The sequence below is a fragment of the Ursus maritimus genome, unplaced genomic scaffold, assembly GCF_017311325.1.
Source record: "Ursus maritimus isolate PB19 unplaced genomic scaffold, ASM1731132v1 scaffold_13, whole genome shotgun sequence".
Classification (NCBI taxonomy): Eukaryota; Metazoa; Chordata; class Mammalia; order Carnivora; family Ursidae; genus Ursus; species Ursus maritimus.
In genome coordinates, this window is record NW_024423675.1 from 24,256,786 (window position 1) to 24,281,137 (window position 24,352).

Here is a 24,352-nt window from a genome sequence, read left to right on the forward strand (position 1 = left end):
CATATCCAGTGTAATCGCACTTTCTGAAACCAAACGGGCTGACTCAGTGTAATGACCTTACACACACATTCGTGTTCACAGAGTTGCTGAATGCAGTGGACCTGGCATCCATGGAACACAGTCTATTGTCTTAAAGAATAAAACACTTTAAAATCAAATGTTGGCAATCTGAGTGACAGTGTGGTATAATAGAATACGGGGATTTGGAGGGTGGAGGTCGCACAGCCATTGTTCAGCTGTGTACTTCCAAGCAAGTTAGTCAACCTTTCTGAGCTCCTTTTCTTCATCAGTAAAATAGTAACTATTCCAGAAGCCCACAGTGAGGATTCATGAAACAATGTATCTCAAATGACAACCGTGGCACCTGGCAGACAATAAGTAATGATCAGTGGTGTGTTGCAGGTGGCCCATATCAGCTCGCAAGAACTGACTGATAGATTATCAGGAATGTTGAGAGCTGGTTGCTAAGCACAGGCATTATTAACTTACAACTAAATTAGTTATATTAAAAACAACTGTAATATATACTCAAAGCATATCACTTTCTAATCATTTTATTATATTTTATTATCTGTCTATGCTCTGAGGCTACTCACATCTATTGTATCTGTAGAATGGAAATATTATGTAACCGTGTTCCACTGCACATTTCTTCCCAGCTCCGCATTCAATGACTTCTTGGTGGAGCTATTTGTACCATAGATATTGGCAAATTGCTACACATCAGGGCTTCCCCCCACCCCGCCCCGCTCCTCTACCCTCCTGAAGAGAGCTGGTTGTTAATCATTTCCCAACACACCACTGGTAACAAAAAAAAACCCATTAGTTTTCTTACCTTTACGTACAGTGTGTGGCAGAGCGCATGGACGGTACACAGAATATGCTGGTGAAACCTAAGTCCTCAGTGTTTTTTTTTTTTTTTAATATTTATTTGTTTATTTTAGTGCATGAGTGCGGCAAGGGGCAGAGCGAGAGAATCTTCCAGCAGACTCGCTGCCCAGTGTGAAGCCCAAATTGGGGCTTAATCCCACCACCCATGAGATCACGACCTGAGATGAAACCAAGAGTCCAACGCTCAGCCGACTGAGCCAGTCAGGCGCCCTGAGTCTTCATTGTCCTTGATTGGATTCATTAATTAGACTCGTAGAGGTGGAAGGAATCTGAGACATAATCTCATTCAAGTCCTGAGGACATTGGGCAGAAGGGACTTAGGAGCCCTAGCCTGACGTTTGGGCTCAACCTGAATCCCACTCAGTCCTTGGCAGCTCTGTCCCAAGCTCCAGGTTTGCTCAATCATCTTGGGCCTCGCTCTCCTCCTCAGATACCTGGCAGCACTGCCAAGGGGGTCTCCCCTGCTGCCTCTGCCAGGCCCCTGTCTTGGGACCCTGAACCTCTACTGTTCGGCCTCTCCCTTGTCCTTGCCAGGCCAACCTTGCTCTGCAGGGACAGCAACCTGCCGGGAGCAGATCCTTGCTATCTGCTGCCCACCCAGCACACCGGAGCCTCAGGATTTCACTCGCACCTGGATTCACTGCCCCCAGAGCCTGACATCACTGTTAGACTCAGTCTCCCAGACCAGACATGCCAGGACCCATGGTCATAATATCGCTACGCAAGCTACCAACTCCCACGTTTGGCCTGCCCAGCTGAGCCACTTCCTCCCAGCCCCTGTCGCTGTGGGTAAGTCTGCCTCTGGGTCACGTATCCCGCTAGCCTTCCTTGTCTTTCTGTGGTTGGTCGAGGCAGGGAAGATCCTGTGACAAAATGTGAAAAAAGTAGAACTACAAAGGGAAACTAGCTCTACCATACATTAACTTATACTGTAAAGCCTCTGTAACAAAGAGAGTTTGGTACTGGCTCCTTGGAGAAGTGGGTCATTCCAGAACCCACTGAAGAACCCAGTGGGGCAGGGAGAGTACGAGATGAACATGTGATGTCCTATGACCTTTTTTAATGGGGAAAGACCGGGGTCTTCTCCACTGAGATCAGGGACAGGCGCATTTCTACCAAGCTTTCAAAGACCGTGTGGTTCACGTGCTCTATAAACTACTTCTGAACAGGTGTCAACAAGCCCAGGCCCCCAGATCAAATCCGGCTCACTAACCCCTGTTTTTGTAGATCAAGTTCAATTGGACAGTCACACACAGTCGCGGCCGCTTGTTTCCTTATTGTCTACGGCTGCATTTGGGAAAAGTTGAATAGTTGGAACAGAGACCATGTGGACCACAAAGCCTAAAATATTTACTGTCACTTACTATCGACCCGTTATGGAAAAAATGTGCTGATACCTGTTCTAACGTACTGAAGAGGAAGGAAAATTTTCTGACTCCTTGTAGGAGACCAGTTTAACGCTGATCTGTAAGCCGGATAAAGACAGTACGTGAGTGAGAACTGCAGACCAGTATCTTTCATGCACATTGAAGCATAAATACTCATGAAAATCTACCAAAGAAAATGTTTTTCTGAAACCTCACTGACGTTGTTTTGAGCAGAAACTTAGTAATTTTGTTCAGTGCCACACACTGTCTGTGTCATCTGTGTCATCACTGGTGGGGGCGGTTTTGGTATTTTGAGGTCACTGTGCTTCGTGTTGGGGATATGAACACAAATAAATTATAAATGATGCCCTCAATACACTTACTGTCCCCGGAGGAAGTAAACACTGAAAATATTTTGCTCGAAAGTGAGGCTGTTTATCAGGGTATAAATGGGAGGGGTAGAGGCCATTGCCAGGTCGGGGGTTCAGGAAGGCAGTACCTTGAGGGTAGGCACATTGCCTTGTACCTTGCCTTGTTCACTTTTTTAAAGATGTTATTTATTTATTTATTTATTTATTTATTTATTTATTTATTTGACAGAAAGAGAGCAGAAGAGGCAGAGGGAGAAGCAGGCTCCCCTCTGGGCAGGGACTCAATCCCAGGACCCTGGGATCATGACCCGACCTGAAGGCAGACACTTCACCAACTGAGCCACCAGGCGTCCCTGCCTTGTTCATACTGCCCATGTCGAACCTGGCACACATCTGTGAGTAGGAACCTTGGGTTGGGTACTGCAGTGACCCTTGTGTCCAGCACTGAGCCTGGTGCTTAGCTGCTTGTGGACAGCCACCTGTGCCATGCACCGTCGAGGTGCTCGTGCTCAGTACTCCGCCTGCTGTCAGCTCCTGGGGGTAGATGTCTCGCGCACCGGTTTTCCATGTGCCCAGCAGGGAGTCTGGTGCTCAGCTCCTTGTGGGCAGGCATCTTGTACTGTGCACTGTTGCATTCTTTGTGCCACGTGATAAGCTTAGAATAATCACGTTCTTTGTACATCGCTCGTGGGGCCCGCTTGTGAGCCTGGTGCATGACTCCCTGAGGTCAGCATTTTACATTGTGCCCTTTCAGGTTCCTCGTGCATCGTACTGAGTTTAGCACATGTAATTGGAATGATTCTCAGTTGAATCTTGAAGGGTCACAAGAGGTTCCCTAGGGAAAGGCAGGACGACAGGATTCTGGGTAAAAGAAGTAGCCTGAAAGAGGCAGGAATGTAAGTGTTGAGTTGTGTATTGACCCCCTCCTACTTTTATCCCTTTCTCCTATTATTTTCCCTTTGGATTTTTTGCCATCCCTGGCCAATGGGGTATGCAGACACATTTCCGGTGACCCGCTGAGACCTCTGCTTCCTGTTGGGGGCCACGTGCTGGGGGCCTTGGTTCCACTGGCCATAGAATGTGTGTCTTTGCAGTGAGATTAGCAGGGCTCAGGGAGTTTTCTCGGAGATGACTGTTAGGCTCAAGAAGAAGCAGAACACACACACACACACACACACACACACACACCCAGAATAAACAGAACAAGAGGCAACTTCCTTTAACTGACTCTCACATCCCCCCTGCTCTACCTAGAAACAGCTTTTTGTTATTTCATGGTTTTCTGCCGGAAGATGTCACGGGTGGGAAAATCTTCAGCAACCCTCCAAGTGTCAGAAACGTTCAAAGAGGAGAGAGAACATGTTCTGAAAGCTGAGTTAAAACCCCTCTCTTCTGAATGCCCTTCGCAGCCTCAGGTCTGGTCTTTTCCATTTGGCTTTTGAAGTTCTGTTATCTTTCAAGCTTAATTCCTCTTGGAGTGTGACCAACTTACTAGAAAAGTTACGTTTTTCAAAAGGAAGAGTGAAACCTGAGCACTTCCGTGGGAATCTGGGTAAGCAGTCCTGCACTTCCGCGGTTAGCATTTGCTCTGTTCTGAAGTGCCTTGTTGTGCAGGCCTGTGAGTCCCACGCTCTGGCTTCCCAAACAGACAAGGTCAAGCACCGTGAGTGTGCTACAGGGATCCCGCTCTCCATCCTGCCCATCCTGTCGTGCATGAGTTTAGGTCCGGGTGTATGAGACTGTGGCCTCTCAGAGGTCAGGGGGCCTACTACCATTTTCTGAGGTGTGGGTGTATGAAAAAATGAAATGTGTCAAAATAATGTGCTATGTGTCAGAGTTTTTCAGGTACTGCCATCTAATCTCATTCAGAGGTAACGCCACTGGTCTGACTTTGACCTCTTTGCCGTTGTGAGGCTTGGAGCCCAGTGGCCCTTCTTGTACCTCCTGATGCGAGCGATGAGGCCTGCACTAAAAGCGAGTATCTACGAGCATCCGTAGTCGGGGGTCCCCGAGAGGCATCGGGCATCAGAAGCTACTTTTCAGCAAACAGTGATCTTTTGGTATTCTTGATATTATTTAAATAGTTATAGTTTTTCATTCACGATTTTTAAAAAATCGTTTACTATGTTAGAGTGTGAGTCTCAGGCCTGCACGCGATGGGGAGGTGGAGATGACATAATCCTTGTCCTAAAATTGCTTATGGAAGACATGTCAAAGATACCATTCTCTTAATCATGCTGCGCGTATTAAGACAATAAAGTCAACATGTACATTTTAGAATAGAAAACAGTGGCTCTCCACCTGGGCTGCTTATCTGTACTACGAGGGGTAGGAATGGACATACACATTTTTCTTAGGTCTCTGCCAAACCTGCTTGTGAGATACTGAAATAAGCAGTCCAGTGGGCAGACATTAGCTATAGTACCCATCGTGCCCTGACAGCTGTGGTTCTATTGACTTGGGTGGATATTCAGGTCAAGATTGTTCTCTTCACAGCTGTGGCCTCTTCAGTTAGTGGATTTCCCAAAATCATTCGTTCACCAAAGTATGTTCCTAAAAGGTGTGCGGGTGTCTATATGATATAACCAATCAACTGAGACTCAAGAATCAGCTAGACTTGTGGAATGACAATTTCAATTTGCAAGTGTTTTTACCGTTAGCAGAAATAAGTGGGTCATCTATCATTTGGTTGTTGTACATACAGGGCCTTCAATAATTAGTTCAATTAATATAATTCTTTCATTAATGTCTACTAATGATTTTCTAAACATGTCAAAGCAAATTAAAGTAGGTGCTTCTCCTACTCGATGACGAAGGAGTTACTGTGTGTTATTCTCCAGTGATCTGGTGGCTTGTGAACTGTCTACGTCTCATCCATCGTGTTGTGTCTGCACGTTCCCAGACTAAGATGCACTCACGTGCAAAAAGGTAGAAGTCAAGTGTAATTAAAAACACCACCAAAGAGCTCTCCTTCTATGAGACCAGTGACCTGAGAGGCTCACCTTTCATATTATAATCCCCTAAGCAGTGATACTCACAGTGTGGTTTACAATGATGAACGTGGCAATTAGCTTAGTGTTCTGAAATTCACAATTTTAATGCACGCTTCATTAAGTGTAAAACCTAGCAGTTGAATCGAGAACATTTAGAGATCCACACTTATGGAGGGGCGAAGTCTCTTAGATAAATACAAGTTGGTATCTACTGCTTCACCATTTGTAGGAGGGCGTTAAGAAGTGAAGTGACTTGAACTGTCTCACCGGTGCCTGGCACGAGTAGGTAGAGAACAGAGTTCGAAGGTAGCCCTTGGTTCTTAGCATTTGTATCTAACAGTGCATTAAACAGATAAGGCGCATTTGGGAGCCCAGCAAAAGCCTGCACTATGCCCACTGCTGTTGGGTGGGTTGGCTGCCAGAGGTCTATTTGCATAGAGGACCTCCGACTCTCCTGGCAGAGAACCCACTCTAAGGGAAGAATAAGACAACCAAACACACTTAATCCAGCAGTAAAGCCTCCATCATCATAACGAAGGAGGATTTATTCATTCAGTCCGCGAATGTTTATTGAACACTTATCATGAGATTCTAAGTTTAACATGGTGTCTGTGACCCAGATTTGTCTCTGCTCTAGCCTGGCCTTATGGCGAGGGTGGGTTCCTGCTTCGTTGATACCCCATAGAAAGGTTTTGGTACTTTCTAAAAGTGAGAATAACAGAAGCATAGAAGGATACCTCCTCACACACATTTATACACTGGGGATGTGGAGGCTGGGGCCGTGCCCCCTGGGAAGGCCACACTGCCCGCTGGAGTTGGCTGGGGGGCTGAGACTGCCATCGCTGACAGGTGCACATTGGTGCTGGTTGGCTTGCCTGTCAGCGGAGCTCAGAAGCTCTCAAGGACTTCTGGGAATGCTTTGAGAGCCTGTTGCAGAGGCTGGGAGATGAGCCAGCCAGAGAGATTAAAAAATAATTGATTTCACATAAAGGATTAAAAAAATTTTTTTTTTAAGATTTTATTTATTTATTTGTCAGAGACAGAGAGAGAGAGCACAGCAGAGGGAGAGGCAGGCGGAGGGAGAAGCAGGCTCCCCGTGGAGCAGGGAGCCCGAAGCGGAATTTGATTTCAGGCCTCCGGGATCATGACCCGAAACGAAGACAGACGCCTCACCGACGGAGCCACCCAGGCGTCGCCACATAGAGAATTTTTAAGTTATTTCTCCAAATATTTCAAAGACATTGTTTGAAGGAGAACTTAAAAAGATTAAAGTGACTTTTTTGAAGATGATCCCCTAGTCAGCAATAATTTAACACACGGTTCAAAGTAAGGATTCGTGTGGCTGAAGTCAGCCGGTCAGTCCGTGCGTGTAAACACAGACGACGCTCGGTGGGTGTCGACTCCTTTGTAGCCTTTCCCATGAGGGGGCTGCGGGGCAAAGCCGAGCACTGGGCTATCCTGTCCTTGTGATTCTGACCGCTCACCTCAAACACCTTTTGTTTTTAGTGCTGTTTGAACCTTTAGCACTGAGCTCCCCAAGACATTTCCGGATCCCAGAGGGAGCCATCGATGCCACGTTCTCAGAGCTTGCGGCATGCGTCTGTGTCCCTACTGATTTCACACTATTTTTACATTAGTGCCTCAAACACGACAGCTACAGATAATAACGCCAAGTAAACATGTTGCTCATCGAGTTACCTTTAAATTTAATTGTGCTTTCAGAGAAACTTGATACGGTTCAGGCGGAGGACTCATGGCAGTGCTGAAGCCAAAGTAACGGGATAATCACGTGGGGATGAGACACTGTTCCAGAACCGCTGAGAATCACACCCTGCATACGTGTGTCCATGCATGTGCACACAGTGGTGGCATGAATGATACTCCTGTGTGAGCACCTGCAGTATCCTCGAATTAGCAACGTTAAAACTTCTTATATTCGATGTAGCGACGCTTCAATTAGGCAAGATGTATTCTGTTATCAAAGTATTTGTTTTCAGATCAGTTGATGTGAAATAATAATTTATTTTTTCTTTTCTTTACGTATATTCACTTTGTTTGGCTGGACTATGACACCTTTGGAATGGAATTTTTAGAAGGCAGCTGTGCAAATTTGATAGGTAATCGCTAACAAAAGAATGGTTTTGATTAGTCCCATAATGAACCATTATCATTAGCTTCTTTCAGCAGGCTTACAAATACAAATATGCCCATACATATTACATGGGTACTAAATGTGTGTACATTTTAATTTTAATGCTAATTCATATTTTTATACAGATTCAATACACGTTACTATTCAAGGTTGATTAAGTACAAGAGGGTTGAAATACAGCCAATAAAACAAGATTAGAAAGAGATTAGAAACAAATTTTAATTAGAAAATCACCACCTCAAATCCTTTTAGGAAGTAGGCAGACATAAATAATAAAGAGAACCATTTAGAGACTTCTGGACAAGCAGCCCTGGGCTGGAAATCTGGAGGGCTGCATTCTGGTCTCACCTCTAACGCTGGCTTTTTCTAGTGACCTTTAGTAATTGTTTGCTAGATCTTTCAGAAACTGGGAACATCTTAGGTGCTCAGTAAGTGCCCCTGAATTTCATTAATCCCAGGAGAGAGAATCTCAGGTCTTTGTTTTCCTTACAGGACAATTTTTGAGGCCATTTCGAGGAGGTTCTGGGACCAGTTTGAAAAAGACCAAGTCTCCTGGCTCTGATCTTTGGAGACTTCGGATATTCTGGATCAAGGCTAGATACTATGGCCTTGTGAAAAGACTGGAAATATTTTCTCTTTTTAGTGTACAAACCTTAATGTTAAAGATATTTAAAAATGTTACATAATCTATACCTTGTCATAAATGTCTCTGCAAGTTACCATGAAACTGGGTTTTTTTTACCCTTTGAGCTTCAGTGGAAGTGTCCCAGAAGACATGAGACTCGCTCTGGTTTTTATCACCAGGGAATTGTCTCCTCTAGGGTCACTCTGCCTGCATTCAAATGCCTTTGGGAACTTGCAAGGGTTCCCCTGTCCTTCAGGACTTCTGCTGGCTTTGTTTGGAAACGCCCTTTGTGACTGCTGCCTGCTGCCCTGTCACCCTGAGAGAAGGAAGGAGCATCAGCTGCTTAAACACGCCACACTCGGTGAGCACTCTGGTTCTCCTCATTTCTTGTAGCTGTTTTCTACGGCCGCTGTACCGAATTACCTCGAGTCAGTGGTTGAAAACGACACAAACTTGTTCTCCCATTTCTGTGGGTTTAGCAATCCCACACAAGTTCTGTTGGCCTAAATTAAGGTGTTGGCAGGTGTTCCCTTCTGGGTCTAGGGGAAATCCATGTCCTTGCCTTTCCGAGCTTCTAAAGGCTGCCCACGTTCCCTGGCTCCTGGTTCCCTCCCTCCATCGTCCCCTCCCTCCATTGTCAAAGCCAGCAATGCTGCATCTGTCTGGAAAGGACACGTGAAGCAGAATTCTGTGCATTCAGAAACGCTGGAGGTGAGCCAGCTCTTTGCCAAGTTACCAGTCTACGGGGAGCCCCTCACCCTCGTGGTGGACTTTTTCTAAAAGGGGGGTGGCATGTGTGTTTAGAGACAACAGCCCTTTCACCAACAGCTCCCAGACCTGGTAGGCTGACATGGTTCACAGACTCCGAAGGGACAGAAGTAAGCCTATCAGGTACCAAGGCTGCTGCCGCCTACGTGCTGTGCCCGGAAGAGTATTTCTTCTCAACTGAGCTGCCTTTAAATAACAGACACTTGTTCGCGGGATACCGGTCAGGCGCTTTCTATGGGAACGGGTGTTGCTGTCTGCACGGTTCTGCCTCAACTCCCCACCCCATTCTGAGTCATTATGAAATAGCACTCTTATTCCTAAAAGGTACAATAAAATGTAATTAGAAAGAAATCTTTGAAAGTGCATTTGCATTTTGATTTGTAACATGTGTAGTAAGGCGCCGTTCATTAGAGCCTTACCAAATGATCCTATCTGGGCCTAAATTTCATCCTTGGCCTCGCTCTACAGGAAAGGCTTCCTATGAAAATTGATGAACAGATGCTAGGGGGCCCGAGGAACCTACTTAAGGGAACAGAATGTTTTGAAATACTTGAGTAACACCAATTTGGGAAAAAAAATGATGCCAGTGAAGAGGCTTTTATTTTGTAAAGCAGATGCAATTAGATATTTTTCAGTATATTGTTAGTATAGTTTTGCAGCTTATCCACTTGGGAATAATTGCAATGAATTTGCTTGAAGATATTCTCTACTTTCACCTTGCTAGCCCGAATTGCTAAGACTTTGCCGTATTTAGTCATTTTCAGGGGGAAGGTTTTCGGCGAAGTTTTCTTTTTTGCTTACACTGTAGACTGCTCTCCCGAGGGGAGAGTGGCTGCTGAGTGCGCCGAAAGTACAAAAGACTTCAGCATTTACGATCATTTGAAATTCTCCATCCCTGGAAAATTCTCAAATTAGGCTTATGAAGGCAATCCAATTTAGCTAACTGCTAATTGGGGAAGGCAAAAGCTTACTGGCGGGGCTGGCATTTGGACTTCCCTGGTCCTCGGTTCCCACCTTCCCTCAGCAGCAATCTGCCTCCCGTGTCCCAGGTAACCCTCCTCACAGGGCCCTTCTACCAGGCGTGGCACCCAAACAGTGCTCTCGTGAGGCCCTGTCTGCCTCAGTGGCAATTAGTGACGGTCCTTGCTGGTCCCTTCACATAAAAGGTGCCAAACCTGAGATCAGATGTGATTATGACGGTTCACATGCCTTTGCTTTCTGATACCTGAATAAGGACCCTAATGTCTTGGATGTTCCCTATAGGGCAGTAAAGTTAGTAGAAGAAGTGAGTGTGCCTTCATCAACTGAGGGCTTCCAGGAGGTGATTTCGGGTTGAGTAGGGGACAGACTTGGAACTGGGGATGTGCGTCTGTGGGTTTGTAGGTCTCTTTTCTCTCTGATCCCTCGGGACTCTAGTTCCTGTTTGTGTACTTATAATTGGAACGCCTTGGCTTCCAAAATTGCGTCATTTCAGCTTTTTTGGTCCAGCAGAAACTTCACCGTTGCTTAAAGTTTTTTTTTTTTTTTTCCTCTTTGCAGTTAGAACTGTTTCACAAAGCCGTATGGTGTCACCAAGCCTCCAGGAAGAACACAGAGATTTCATGATGTCGAAGGAATAACTTATTCAAGAGAGCCCTGGTACAGCTAACGTAATGAGCTGAGGATTTCTCTAGAGATCTGCTGCCTGTTTGATGACAACAGGAAACATTTTTCTGAATAAGGAGGTTTAAAACCTCCAGTGGAAGCATGCTATTAAGTTATAGGATTTTTACTTCTCTCTACGTTGCTCAATCAGCCGTGGCTGTGGCTGGTTTTTTTTTTTTTTTTGGTGCAGTGAGACCTGCCTCTGAAACATTCTCCCAGGCCAGGCCTTCTGCTTTAGGTCCCTGTGGGGAGGCTCCAAGGTTTAAAACGATTCTCAAACTTATTCAGGGAGTAGAACTATTGGAAATCACAGAGCTTTTTTTCTGAGTGTGATGAAGAAATACTGGCTTACTGAGCCAAAAATAACCAATCAGAAAAGTCAGTATACGTCAGGGGCGCCTGGGTGGCACAGCGGTTAAGCATCTGCCTTCGGCTCAGGGCGTGATCCCGGAGTTCCGGGATCGAGGGCTCCTCCGCTATGAACCTGCTTCTTCCTCTCCCACTCCCCCTGCTTGTGTTCCCTCTTTCGCTGGCTGTCTCTATCTCTGTCAAATAAATTAATTAAAAAAAAAATCTTTAAAAAAAAAAAGAAAAAGAAAAGTCAGTATATATCAAACAGAATCTTTGAATAAATGCTGAGATATATATTGTTGGTAGCAGCAGCAAAACTTAAGAAACATTTAGAATATAAAAGATTATCACTGACAAATTTCTCTTCATGATTTCAGAAAAATTTCTCTAGTTGCCTAGGAAAAGGCTGCCATTTTTCAGTTTGATTGTTTGAATACTCAGGCGGACTTTCGGAAATGTCCGTGCTCCGACGGGGTGTAATTTCACAGTTACTGGTACAAAACTGTATCAGCTGCAGAGTGCTCTAGAAGGAGTTCCAGTAGAATTGATGACAGCATGTGATTATGACCTTGAATGTAGTAGTCGGAGTTTACTCTAATGGCTCATTGACAGTTGAGGCACAGGGAAATCTAGTGTTACATTCATTACGTTTGATTTCATTCATGGCTTAAGGGAGAAGGGATTGGCATGTAGACCCGAGACACTCTCTCCAGAGTCACTGCACGGTGAGTGAGAAGCTGGCCTGTCAGCGTGTGCTCGTGTCCTGCCTACGCCATGCTGAGAGAACGGCATCATTGCTAAGTGGAACGGGAGAGAGGATCACTAAGGCTGTAGACTGAGAAGCAATATATACCGACACCGGAGGGGAAAGGGCTATTTATTTAGAAAAGTTCACCATCAAATCACTGGACAGGAGAAACAACTCATGGAGGAAATCAACACTTATTACAATCAAAAGGGAATCCATTGTCATTTGCTGATTTCTCTAGGCACTCGCAATGTGACGTCGCACACCACTCCCTCACACATCGTCTACCGGATAAACAGCCATGATTGAGAAAAATCCATCTTTTTGCTGTTGTGGTTGACCCCTCTTTCCACGGTTTTCTGAATTCTATTTAAGCCTGATACAGTGTATCTGATGTTAGCACGTACCCAATTTAGCATTAATTCCTCTCGATGGAAATATGAGCCGTATGCGTACGTTAGTAATAGCAGCACTACGCATTTGATCATTTCGGAGCAGACGGATTATTTTGTTTTTTCATCTCCAAGAGGGAGTTCTGAGAGTTTGTATTCGTTTTTGAAGCATCAGCAGCTTTCCGTACAGAGGCCACACAAGGTTCCTAATCTTATTGTAGTTAATTTCTCGACTGGTCTGACTCTGATTAGAGGTTCAAATAAAACTGTGATTCTTCTATGCCTTGATTATGTTAAAGTATTTCTGTCTCTCCTGACACAGCAGCAATTGCATGTAAATTAACTGTTACAAAGTTGTAGCAGAAGAGCTCGTATTCTTTGAGGTGGCTGTATTACTAGATTTCCAGATGGCTGAGATTTTTTTTTCTTTAATATACTCAATCTCACTTCATAAAAACATTTTCACAAGGGTACAGAAATCCGACGGAGATGCGCACTTTCCAAGCGCGCTCATACGCACGTGAACAGCTTCGATGTGGGGGCAGCAGGGGGCGTGTAAAACACAATGAGTTAAAAAAAAAAAAAAGGTTGCACATAGAGTAATTTTAATCCATTCCATTTTTAAATACCACAATAAATTTAATTTTCACAATAAATTAAATAGCCATATTCAGTTTACAAAATAGAATTACTTAGTGTGAAACCAGTATTTACAACAATATACATTATATACATGACATTTCTCTTTGTCGACATAGAACATGGAAGTAAAAGGACTTTAACTTTCCAATGTGTGATTGACATGCTACAAGTGACACCATGGTCTATACGAGAAAACGATAGTGCAAAATCACCACAGGAACTTTGGGACAATGTCAATTTTATGAGATACGACATCTTTCAAATAATAAGAAAATAGTATTTTCTGTTTTCACGGCACCAATTCAGTGGCTGAATTAAAGAGCCAGCTTTCCCTTAGAAAAGAATGCATAACTGAATTCTCTGCTTCCTGAAGCTTCTCAGCCATTGGTACGTTTTCACACATAATCTTTTGGCTTAACTCTATGAAAATGGTGGACGACAAATTCTGACTCAAAGGAAGACTACACTCTTTGAGAATAGCTGAAGTCACTTTCCCCCAATACCACCACCTTTTCTTTTTGTAAATAGCTTAAAAGATGCAACACTTGGACAACAAATTATTTTTTGTAACTTTTCGATAGAAAAAGAATTGATCTTATATTTGGTCACACACTGTGTATGTACAAGGATACATGGAAAAACGACTTGGATAGTTGTGTCTACGAAAAGTGCATACTTTAATCTAGAGGAGACATTGTGTGTCTCCAGCCACAACACATAGTGTTATATGACTTATTACTTTAGGGCCAGTTCAATGTCCTCCCAGTGATCTGGTAAAATTTTTGATTGAAAGGGTGAAAAAATTTGCGCAATTTGGTAATGACAGAGGGGTCCACCTCTGGATGAATGCGCCCCTTGCTGCCCGCCAGGCACTTATTAAAGATAATGTTAAATCGCAAGCAATAGAACCCTCTGGTAGCATTGAAATATAAATTGTACTGACTTATCCTCGGGGGAAGATTTAGGAACTTCTCCACGAGCTGAAGTTCGGGCAGAGGCTCTGTGATGAGGCGATCTCCATCGACAATGTGAAATTGCTCAATTGGAAAGTACTTTAACCACCTTTCCAGATGTTTGGTGTAGATGCTGGTTCTTACTGCCTTGTACTTTGTGTTCACTTCGCAGGTATTAGGGTCTATGGCCAGCTTCTCAAACTTGTAGTAAGTTTTATTCTTCCTCTCCTTCCCCTCTAGCACCTGAGTGTAATCGGAAATAGCTCTTGTGGTTGGCTCCCTGACAATGATCAACAGCTTGATGGATGAGTTCATTTTGTAAATCCTTTCCGGAACCTCCTCCGTGATAAAATATGCCGGGCTCTTTTCAATTGTGATTTGCTGTGGGTAGGAAAAAGGCATCTTTTTCCTGTACCACTCAATGCCCTTGGCATAATTCTCGTCATTGTCAAAAAAGTGGATTTCTTGAGAGGCTTTGACCACAGCTGGATGGAGGTTCAGCATCTCAAGCAGGGCCCGGGTGCCTCCTTTCCTCACCCCAATGATAATGGCCTTGGGGAGCTGCTGGACCAGGTCATGAAGGCGAACCTGATCCTTGGAAGCGTTGCCCTTCCGGAACTCGTGCAGCAGGCCACGTTTAAACTGCAGGGCACGGAGAGGGAGCTCGGCCTGGCTGCGGGCTCCGAATCGGCCTTCAATGGGGCAAATGGGCTGTAGCCTGCAAGCGACAGAAAGAGGCTTTTAGAAGCTCATGGCGACTAACATGTCATTTTTCTGCTTCTCTAGTTGGAGTGAGACTTTAAATGCATAAATAAACCACCGGTTCTCAGCCTGCTGCAACCCATAATGAACATATGTTTGGGAAATTTTATTTTAAGCAACCTTGTATTAAATGGAGCACACATAATTGATGGGATTATTTTTATTAGTGCTCCTTAAAATTTTTATTCGCCAAGCACTTAATTGACTACAGCTTGTACTTATGTTCGCAGGACAGGACAGACAAGTGACACCAGCCACACTAATAGCCTTTTAACAGCTCACCAGTTACCATCATTTAGAAAATGTGAAAGGCAGACAATCATCTTCAGCTGGGAGGCGGAAGTCTGGCGGAGGCCACGCCTTTTGGGTTTCATGGGGTCCTATGTTCTTGCAGCTCAGCAGCACTCATGTGGCTCTTAGAAATCTCTGAGATCTCATCTGAATAGAGGTCCTAGTCTCTGCCCGTGGCTCGCTGTATCCTCTACCTGCAAAAATGCGATCTTGGCACTTGCTGAGCTTTTTGTTCTAATGAGAATTTCTGCTGTTGGCCTTGGGGACAGCTAGGCAAATCCTGTATTTCTTCTGCCTCTCTCTTTCTTTCTGTCTAAAGGAGTCGGGATTATGTTTTACTTTGCTGAATGTAGGAACAAACCCAATGCCATCAGCAAGGGCTGTCTATCACCTCCCACGCCTGGGACCAGAAATCAACCAGACCTTGGCAGAGCCAGAAGCTTTGGGTCCTCACTGCCAAGCCCATGGAAATCAGGGACTCGAGCGTAGGAAGGAAGGAATGCAATGGATGGAGCCAGAAAGGAGGATTTCCACTTCAGCACTGCTTTTTTCAGAGAGAAAGGTGTGGTAATAATCATAATGATATTAGACTAGAGTTACTGCTTGATTTGGCATGGCCAATGTCTATGGGTGGCATATGGAGTTTCCTTTTGGGTAACAGTCTGGAACCTAACTGAAATTCATTATCACTTCCCTAAGTTTATCTGAAAAGGCTTTTTAGCCTTCTTGCTAAGGGGTATAATATTAGTCAAAATGGCTGTTAAGCCAATCCTCCAACTGAAGTTTCTAGCTATCTTAATTATTTGGTGTCTATGTTCCCCTGTCTCTTGCTTTTCCCAAGAGACCCTATTGTCTCATTCTCATCTTCTGTAATGTTTATAATTAAAGGGAGAAGAGGACAACTTTGTCATGCCACGACATTCTACGGAACTGAGGGAAAGAGTTTGCCTGTTGTTTGAACGTCTATCATAATGCTTATGGAAAACTAGGCTCATATAGTATTTACTTGTGGTGTTTGTTTTTTATGATTTTATGCTCATTGTGGAAAACATGAAAATATGGAATAGTATAAAAATAATGGGTTCACCACATTTAATATTTTAGGGAAACATGAATTTTGCTTTTATGAATTTGTTAACAAGATTAAGATGCTAGAGGTCTACGTGGAAGATATAAAAGTAGCGACACACACATAGTCCAAGATATTTTTAATTGTGACACTGATTGGGATATCACAAATTCATCTTTTAGCTCTTCTTGGGTTCTGGTTGAGAATTAAGCCCTAATCCCCTACAGCGTCCATTGAGTGTAATGGATGGACTTCTCTCCAATGCATCTAGAATGATGCTAGTACCATCCTTGGAGAGTGAGGAAGTAGTCAAATCCTTTTCTTTAAGGACTTAATTTTCTTGTAGAACTCTGGCCAAGAGAGGCTGAAACAGACCGTCTCTGTCCTGTTAGAGCAGGAAAGAATTTCCCTACTTCTAGAAAGGGCCATTCTTCCTTTCCGTCCTTCCTCTTCTATCTTCCACTTGGGAGCTCATATTCTGCAGAACAATTGCTTTTTTGACTTCCTAACTCACGATTGGAGAAAAGGCATTATTTCATTTCCCGAAGAGTAAATTCTGAGCATGGGCCTCAGACATGGAAAAAAACATGAAATCTTAGGACTGGAAGTGACAGCTCAGCCCCCCGCCCAGAGAGCAGGGTCTTCAGTTACTAAAGGATAGGACTAAGTGTGTGTCAATTTCAGACATAATTTTGTTCAAACTCTCAAATGAGAGGTTTTGGGAAAGCCCAAAAGCTATCCAACTAGAGACTAGACACCAAGTTAAAAATGAAAAGAATCATTGACTAAATAACTACTGTGTTAATGATCACTGGATCAACCACCCGATAAAAAGGAAATGACCGGAATCTAACTAAAGCTATTGGGAAGAACTTGACAAAGAAGTTCCATTAGGGGGGCGCCTGGGTGGCATGGCGGTTAGGTGTCTGCCTTCAGCTCGGGGCATGATCCCGGCGTTATGGGATCGAGCCCCACATCAGGCTCCTCCGCTATGAGACTGCTTCTTCCTCTCCCACTCCCCTGCTTGTGTTCCCTCTCTCACTGGCTGTCTATCTCTGTCAAATAAATAAAAACAAAATCTTTAAAAAAAAAAGAAGTTCCATTAGGGACATAGGACAGTGGTGCCCACGTTAGGGAATACTTGAAGTCAGTGACAAGCTCTGGATTATACCACTTCCCATACTTAGCAACCAGTGAGTGGGAAGTTCAGTTAGGAATTTTGAGTTGAAAAGCATCAGAGGGGTTCACTTTACCAGTCAAAACTGACACTGGCTGAAGAAAATAAAAACCACTGCAATATTATTTGTTAAATAACCTAGTGATAAGATCTACACATTAGAAAAGGAAAACCTTAAGGAAGATATTTTCATTTTAAGTGAGGCTACATTTACATGGAAAATGGGAATTGAATTCATGGAGAACATACTTCCGTCTTTCCAGTACAAGAATTAATTTTAAAGGGCAAAGAAGGGACGTTTGCCTTTCAGAAATTAACGTTTCTGTCTTTCCGATCATACCAAATGTGGGACAGTCCAGAGGTACTCAGTGTGAAGCCAGCTGGTACCTGCTGGGACGTCTGCAAGTCTAGGACCTCTCAACTGTTTGCTTACTTAGAGCCAAGTGCTAGTTCTGTAAATTTCCTCTCCCTGGATTTTTCCATTGTTTCTGGGCAATTACTCTGAGCGACAGCCTCCTCATCTGGTACTTTCAGCTCCTGGAAACCAGACCTAATTAACATGGTTAAAACTCCCCAAGCCTGCAGCCATCTTTCCAAGGCAATGGATTCCAAAGTTGATGAGCTCCTTTATAGGCACATATATAATCTTAACTCTCACGGTACCACATTAATTGCTCACTCATAAATTTCAAAATGAAGATAAAGGGATACAACATCACTATTTTGCGATGGCTAGAGGTCAACAACCAGATGCACACAGGCCACACTGAGCTCTGGTAAATGATACTTCTACTGTACGCGGCTTTATCCCTTCTCTGAAAACAAATGTCCATGCACACAGAATACAAATGGATCTTGACGAACACCTTGGTTTGAGCAACTTGGAGCTCTTTCTTTTAAAGCCTCAATAAATCAAAATCAATACTGCAGAAAAGCATGTTTCTTGGGAATTTTGAGAGAGGAAAACAACTGGAGAGATTTAAGATTATATCCTAAGGAAGTTTAAATCAAGAGACACTTGCAGTCACACAGGCATAAGTCTGTATTTAATTACCTACCTATCCAAGCTCCCAACTCTGGCGACTAGATACAGGAGACTCCCAACGGCAAGGCTTCCCAGCACCAGGAGCTTCTGTCTCAGCCACGCCTGCTGTTTGAATAGCATGGCCCTCCATCAACCTTCAGGACTTCTGCAGCCTGAGAGATAAGGATAGAAGGGGACTCAATCAGCAGTCATCTCTAATAGGCTCTGTAGTTTGTCACAAAGCCACAGAAGGGGAGTACAGGCGATTAAGTGATGCTTCATGGAGAAAAGCTCCCATACCGACCTTGACCATGTTCAAGGTGTAACAGGGATTTACCCAAACTTGCCTTCCTTTTCCTGGCCCATGTTATAAGATCAAATACTAAACTAGGGGGAAGCTACTAACTAGACAGAACCTGCTGGGCAATTGTCAAAACAATGAACCAAAACATGAACCAAAATGCATATAACACATATATGTATGTATATGTATGTGTGTGTATATATATATGTGTGTGTGTGTGTATGTGTGTACATGTATTTGTTGTTATTGTTAGTCATTCAAAGAACATTGATAAAATGAGCAACAGAGTAACCTGAGGCTTGCCAATAGGACAAACAGTAAACTGAAGGTTCTGCTCCAGAACACCCAGACAGATGTAGAAATTCCCACTCAGTAAGTGATCATTTGGGGCAGAGCGATGACATATATTTACTTGCACGGTTTTTTGTTTTGTTTTGTTCTAATTATGCAGGGGGCAAGATCACAAGCTAGTCCTTCACTCTCCGAGGTCATCAGTGGTAACTATCAGGACCTCAGATGTTGGAGGACAGTGTCTCCAAGTAACCTGATGTTGCCGTTCGCCTCCTCTGCCCGGTCCTGGATTGGACTGACTGATTCTGGAAACATGCTCAGACTAGATTCCCCTGCTGTGTGACCCCCTCCTGGCTCTCAGTGAATTCACACAGATTTGGTGATAGGGTCTCACTCTTCTATCATGACAGCAGCGTACCTGGAAGCTTTGTACTCTCATTCCTGAACTAAGGCTGGCCTAGGAGTGTAAGGCTTTACTAGTGCTATTATTAAATTTGGGGGGAAAAATGCAAGCTTCCAATTCAGCCTTTCTTATTAAAAGTAAATCCAACCCCCCTTTCAAGGTAAGATTGTTTCTTATTGAAACTCAAAATAGTAACCTGAGAAGAGGGACTCCAGCAGTGGGCGATGGGTAGAAATTGTTTTCTTGCAATGGCATTTCCATGTTTGCTATGTGGAAAGGGATATACTAGGATTGCTTGACTGGCCTATTCATTCACTCATCAAGAGGTTCCTGAGAATCAAGAACATTTACAGCGATTCTATTAGGTTTATGGAGAATTCCGAAAAAGATCCTGAAAGAATTTTAGCCCTTGAAAAACTAATAATGGGCAAAAAAATTGCAAAACAACCAGAGAATGCAACCTAATTCATGATAATGTATAAATAAATGTCGAGGAAAGAAAACGAAGAAACGGCCAGGGATGTGAGCTCGTGGGAATGCTTTCTCTGTGGAATGTAGTACACGACCCCGTGAGGAGGCTGGAAGAAGAAATCCCAAAGGAGAGGTCCCAGCAGTATTTATCCAACACACGGTCAACAAATATTTATGGAACATGCCTTATGTGCCAGATTCTCTACCAGGTGCTAAAGAGACAGCGGCCAACATGGGAGTCTGTGGTCTGGTGGAGAAGACGGTTATTAAACCAGTAAACGTAGGATTCACATATACTTAGAGTAAGTTGTAATACCAATGGAAAATTACAGGATGCAATGAGAAAGAATAATAGGAGGAAGCTACTGGGTCTTTCCAGAAGGAGTGGCACTTGGCCTGACACCTGACGATGAGGAGCAGGTAGGGCAGCACGAGGGCAAAGTGGGTCTCAGGCAGAGGAACCAGCGTGCACCAAAGTACCGAGGGGGAAGAAGTCTGAGACACCAAGGAAGGCTGGCGTGGCTGGACACAGGAATTGAGGGGGACAGAGAAAGGGCCAGGAGCCAAACCACAGGGGAGGCAACAGAAAGGGTCTTTGCAGGCACGGCATGAGCCTGTGGTTCTGACTGAGCACATCTTGTGTGCAGGTAAAATGGGGAAGAGAAGGAAAAGAGGTATTTCAGGAAATTCTAAGAAAAACCCTATGAAGTTATTCCCACTTTATGAACAGGTAAAGCGAAGCTCGGGCAATTTTCTCTAACTTGCCCGTGATCACCCAACTGGCAGAGGTAACGTGAAGGCGAAGGCAGGAACTTGTGTAGTGTGATTCGGGGCTGCCCGAGAAAGAGTCAAATTTGTGTATCTCGAGGTTAATGTCAGAAGTCCGCAGCTGGAGCCACAGGCCTTTGGCACAGGGCTCTGGTCCCTGTTGAAATGCAAGTACTGCAGCACGAGGCTGGAGAAAAGGAAACTATGTTCAAGTTCCCTAATCACAGTCGCCTCTTAGTAGCTCTGTGACCTTTGGCGTGGCTGCTGAGATTCTTGGGGCCCCTCTTTCCCTATGTATAAGATGGGGACAGTCTCTGACCTCCCCACTCTGTAGGCCCACCGTGAGAATGAAGTAAGGTTTCTACAGGTACATCACTAGACACAGATTTACTGATATGATACCAACAGGAGGGAGTTTATGTCATCTGTTCTTCCGTGTGTATTCGCGGAGTGAGAGAACAAGAGCTATTACGTAGTTGAAGAGGGCCAGCTACACACGGGACACATGAGAAGAGCCAAAGTAAAATGTGCTTGTCCCGTGGCCTGAGGGAGGGTCAGCAGCCTCACCCCCAGGAGCAACTGGGAGGGAGGCTGGGGGAGTCCGCGGCCTCCTTCCCTCTGGAAACGGAGCGGCCCCGCTCTCCTGCTTCACGCTACACCGCACAGGGCTCTGTCCACTTTCCCCAGCTCACGGGCGCCTGGGCCGTCTTGAGCTGCAGGTCACCGAGTCTCTAAGGCCCGGGCTACGTCCCTGCTCCCCGAGGGAAGGCCTCTCCGGCTGACGGCCCAGCGCGGTCACCTCCACCGGCATCTGCGTTCCGGGCCCGGGCAGCCGCAGCCGCAGCGAGGCCCCCATGGCTCCGCGTGCTGCTGTAGCGTGGCGCTGCCTGGTCTGAGGGTCTCCCCACTACTCCCAGCAAGGCGCTCCCCCTGCTCCCAGCAGTACCGGGAAGCTAGCCGAAGGGTGCTGAGCCCGGAATCTCGCTGCTTCGCTGCACGGGCTCCGGGTTCTCTACGGTGAGCTTGCAGAAACTTGAGAAAACGCGCACCTGCCACCACTTTCAGAGTCCAATTTAATGGATCTGAATCTCGCATCGTGTTTTTGTTTTTTGTTATTTTTTTTAGTCATAGTCATTTTCTACTGTATTTTTTTTTTTCTCTTGAGTTGCCAGAGTTCAGTAAACTCTTTCTCCTTAATTTCTTCTTGCCCTGTCTTGTGCAGGCACGTAATGCCTCCCTTATTTCTTAACATTTGGGGATGTTCTCCTTGTGCATTTCCTATGGCCTGTATAGTCTACTCTTCCTCAGACAAGTTATTCTGCCCCTCATCTGTTTTTTGGCTATTCGCTGGATCAAGTCCGATCTCTCCTTGAAAGCGCAGGCCCTTCCCTCCCTCCGAGGGCCCAGCTTGGACGGTCAGCCTCCTTCCTTCTTGTTACTCCCCAACACCGGGCCTTCCGGTCAGCTGCTTTACTGCTTCTCATACCTCTTCACTCCCATCTCTATGCTTCTGTCAGCTTCCTCACGGGCCCGGGATGGCTTTCCTGCATTTCCTCCTTCAAGACTCCCAGATCCTGTTAATAACTTCCTGGAGAGGGTGATCCTGGTGGACAGGCAATCTGGGGGGAAATCCCAATATACTGCCCATTAGTGGGTGGGAGTGGGTCAGGCCCACTGTGTAGATAATGACAGGAACGAAGCGTGATCGCTGGGCTTAGGGATAACACTGGGAAGACATTTGCATGTAGGGGGAAATGACCGGGGCTATGAAGTCTGCGGAGGAAGGAGCCCGAGGTTTAGAAGACTATCACAACAAAGCTATGGAGCATATGCGTATCCTTGCACATGCCGTCTGGTAAACAGTAGGTAATGAAACTTTACCGAACATGAGGCCACTACTTTTTCCACTGCCATGGAGGATCTTTCACTGTCAAAAGCTCCAATAGTCCACCTGTAGACCCTCCCTGTATGGTAAGTCCAGCTGTCCCCATGGAGGTTTTGCTCCGTGGGATAAGCTGCCACTGCCAGTCCAGCTTCTGTCGGAGGTGCCCTCAAGAGGCCCACCGGGGGTTTCTCCAAACGTCTGTTTACGCTCCCTCCCCTCCTTACGGCAGGGCCACAGCACCCTCCAAAGCATTCTCACGTCTACCAGGATGCTGAGGAGAACTACAGTTTTCACTCGAGAGCTCAGCTAACGTGAGCGAGCCGTCCGTGGGGAAGTGCAAAGACCCTGAGTAGCATTTTGGTTTAGTTTTATAATGGGAACTCTCTGAATTTTGGTACACTCATCTGTACAATGAAGATAATAATGTCTAGCTCACAGGGTTATTATGACATGAACCTTGAGTAAGACAATGTGCGATAGAACTTTATCAATATTCGGGCATGTTACAAAAATGCAGCATAACAAATATCTTCACGAGGCAGATATATTTGTCCTCATGATGCATTTTCAAGAGGAAGAGAATAAAATAAATGCAGTTCTCATTAATAATATAGATTGTGAAAAAATCAGCCTTTTTAAATATAAATAACTTTCAGTGGAAACTACTGTTAAATATTAGAATCCTAATGCTATATTCTCTCTTCAAAGGGAGATGGCAAAGTATGGCAAAGCAAAGAATTACCAAAAACAAAGAAAGCTAACATTTACTGTGTTAGGCAGAAATCTCTTGGAATTTTTCAGAACTGAAGAAGCCAAGCCAGTAGTTTCTAGTAAGTATGTCTAGGACACAGGAAGTGAGATCTCCTTCTGTTTTGGAATCAGCCTTAGACTATATACTAAGAGACAGTATCCTAGCAGCCCCTGAATAAACCCTGCTCAGGGACGACCAAAGGTACGTGGTTGATTTAACACTCAAGCTGCCTCTTCGGTTTCCGTACCCTCATGAAATGCTTGAGCATCTGCAGGGTGGGGTCTTCGAAGCTGGGAGCTGTTGCTCTTGGTCTGAGCATATAAGCCAAAGAGAAGCCACAGCATCCAAGGTTTGCCAAAATTAGTATTAAACTGGGGAGAAAGTGAACTGCTCCTCCAACCCCCAGGTTCCTTCCCTTTAGCTTTGTAAGCTTTAATGGATATCTTAATAATCTTTCATCCAGCAATCATACTGGTAATAGGCAATTTACATAAAATTAAAGTTTTTAAAAAGTTTATTATTTCTTTTTATGTATAAAAAAAAGGTTAAAGACCTACAACGACATTTAAGCCCTCCTTCATCTCCGGTTTTTAATCTCTCGGTGTTTTTCATTGGTGTGCCAGGAACAGCACAATTACAGTTTCTCCAGATTACTAAAGCTTCAATAGACCTGGTGTCTTAGCAGAACAAAGCGGAGTATCTAAATAACAGAGTACGTGGCCAGAAACGACACATTGTATAGACATCTGGCTGTTTCTTGAAAGCAGCACTAGGCAAAGAAACAAATGATTCCCAAGCTGAAACAAAGAAATAAGGGAACTAAAAAAAAAAAAAATAATAATAAAGATATGTTCAAGTGCTGCTCAAAAGCTTGTAGACATGGTTACGGCAGGCCCCTGGTAGCAGTAAAAACAGTAACAGAAACAATAGCAGTGAAGTTCATTAAAAAGGACTGAACTCACATAGTAGAATGATTCCAAGGAAATCCCCACTGTCTGTTGAGTATTAGCTCATTGAACAACAGCCTTATGAAGCGGACAGGACTACACTTACCGAGCAGTATGCTTTCTGTTACTTTCTTTCACATTTGTTGTCCCATGTTATACAATGGATCTGTGAAGTATTATCTATTTTGTTTCTTTTCTTTCTTTCTTTCTTTCTTTCTTTCTTTCTTTCTTTCTTTCTTTCTTTCTTTCCTTTCCCTCCCTCCCTTCCTTCCTTCCTTCCTTCCTTCCTTCCTTCCTTCCTTCCTTTTTAAA

At 44.5% G+C, this 24,352-nt stretch overlaps 1 protein-coding gene and 2 long non-coding RNA genes across 3 annotated transcripts in view; 2 read left to right on the top strand and 1 right to left on the bottom strand.

Moving 5' to 3' along the window:
* Positions 1 to 7,708, top strand: part of LOC103676973 — a 50,873-nt gene extending 43,165 nt beyond the window's left edge. The window contains exons 5-7 of the long non-coding RNA XR_005834338.1: positions 1,426 to 1,680; positions 2,859 to 3,024; positions 7,345 to 7,708. This is a non-coding gene — a long non-coding RNA (uncharacterized LOC103676973). The remainder of the gene's footprint in view (positions 1 to 1,425; positions 1,681 to 2,858; positions 3,025 to 7,344) is intronic.
* A 7-nt stretch (positions 7,709 to 7,715) lies between these two features.
* Positions 7,716 to 12,872, top strand: LOC121102266. The gene is made up of 3 exons (XR_005834337.1): positions 7,716 to 7,739; positions 8,267 to 8,760; positions 10,707 to 12,872. It is a non-coding gene; the product is annotated as an uncharacterized LOC121102266 (long non-coding RNA).
* Positions 12,873 to 12,897: 25 nt separating this feature from the next.
* HS3ST5 (heparan sulfate-glucosamine 3-sulfotransferase 5) lies at positions 12,898 to 18,454 on the bottom strand. The gene is made up of 2 exons (XM_008706196.2): positions 18,255 to 18,454; positions 12,898 to 14,615 (listed from the first exon to the last, which is right to left on the bottom strand). Exons 1-2 carry the CDS (start codon positions 18,359 to 18,361, stop codon positions 13,685 to 13,687), a joined length of 1,038 nt encoding a protein of 345 aa, XP_008704418.1. The 5' UTR covers positions 18,362 to 18,454; the 3' UTR covers positions 12,898 to 13,684.
* Between the last annotated feature and the right edge of the window lie 5,898 nt (positions 18,455 to 24,352).

Excerpts from the sequence above, each read along its gene's own strand:
- HS3ST5 (XM_008706196.2), bottom strand. The coding sequence starts at position 18,361 with ATGCTATTCAAACAGCAGGCGTGGCTGAGACAGAAGCTCCTGGTGCTG. Across the intron at positions 14,616-18,254 it reads AGAGTTGGGAGCTTGGATAG|GCTACAGCCCATTTGCCCCA; the intron begins GTAGGTAATTAA and ends TGTCGCTTGCAG.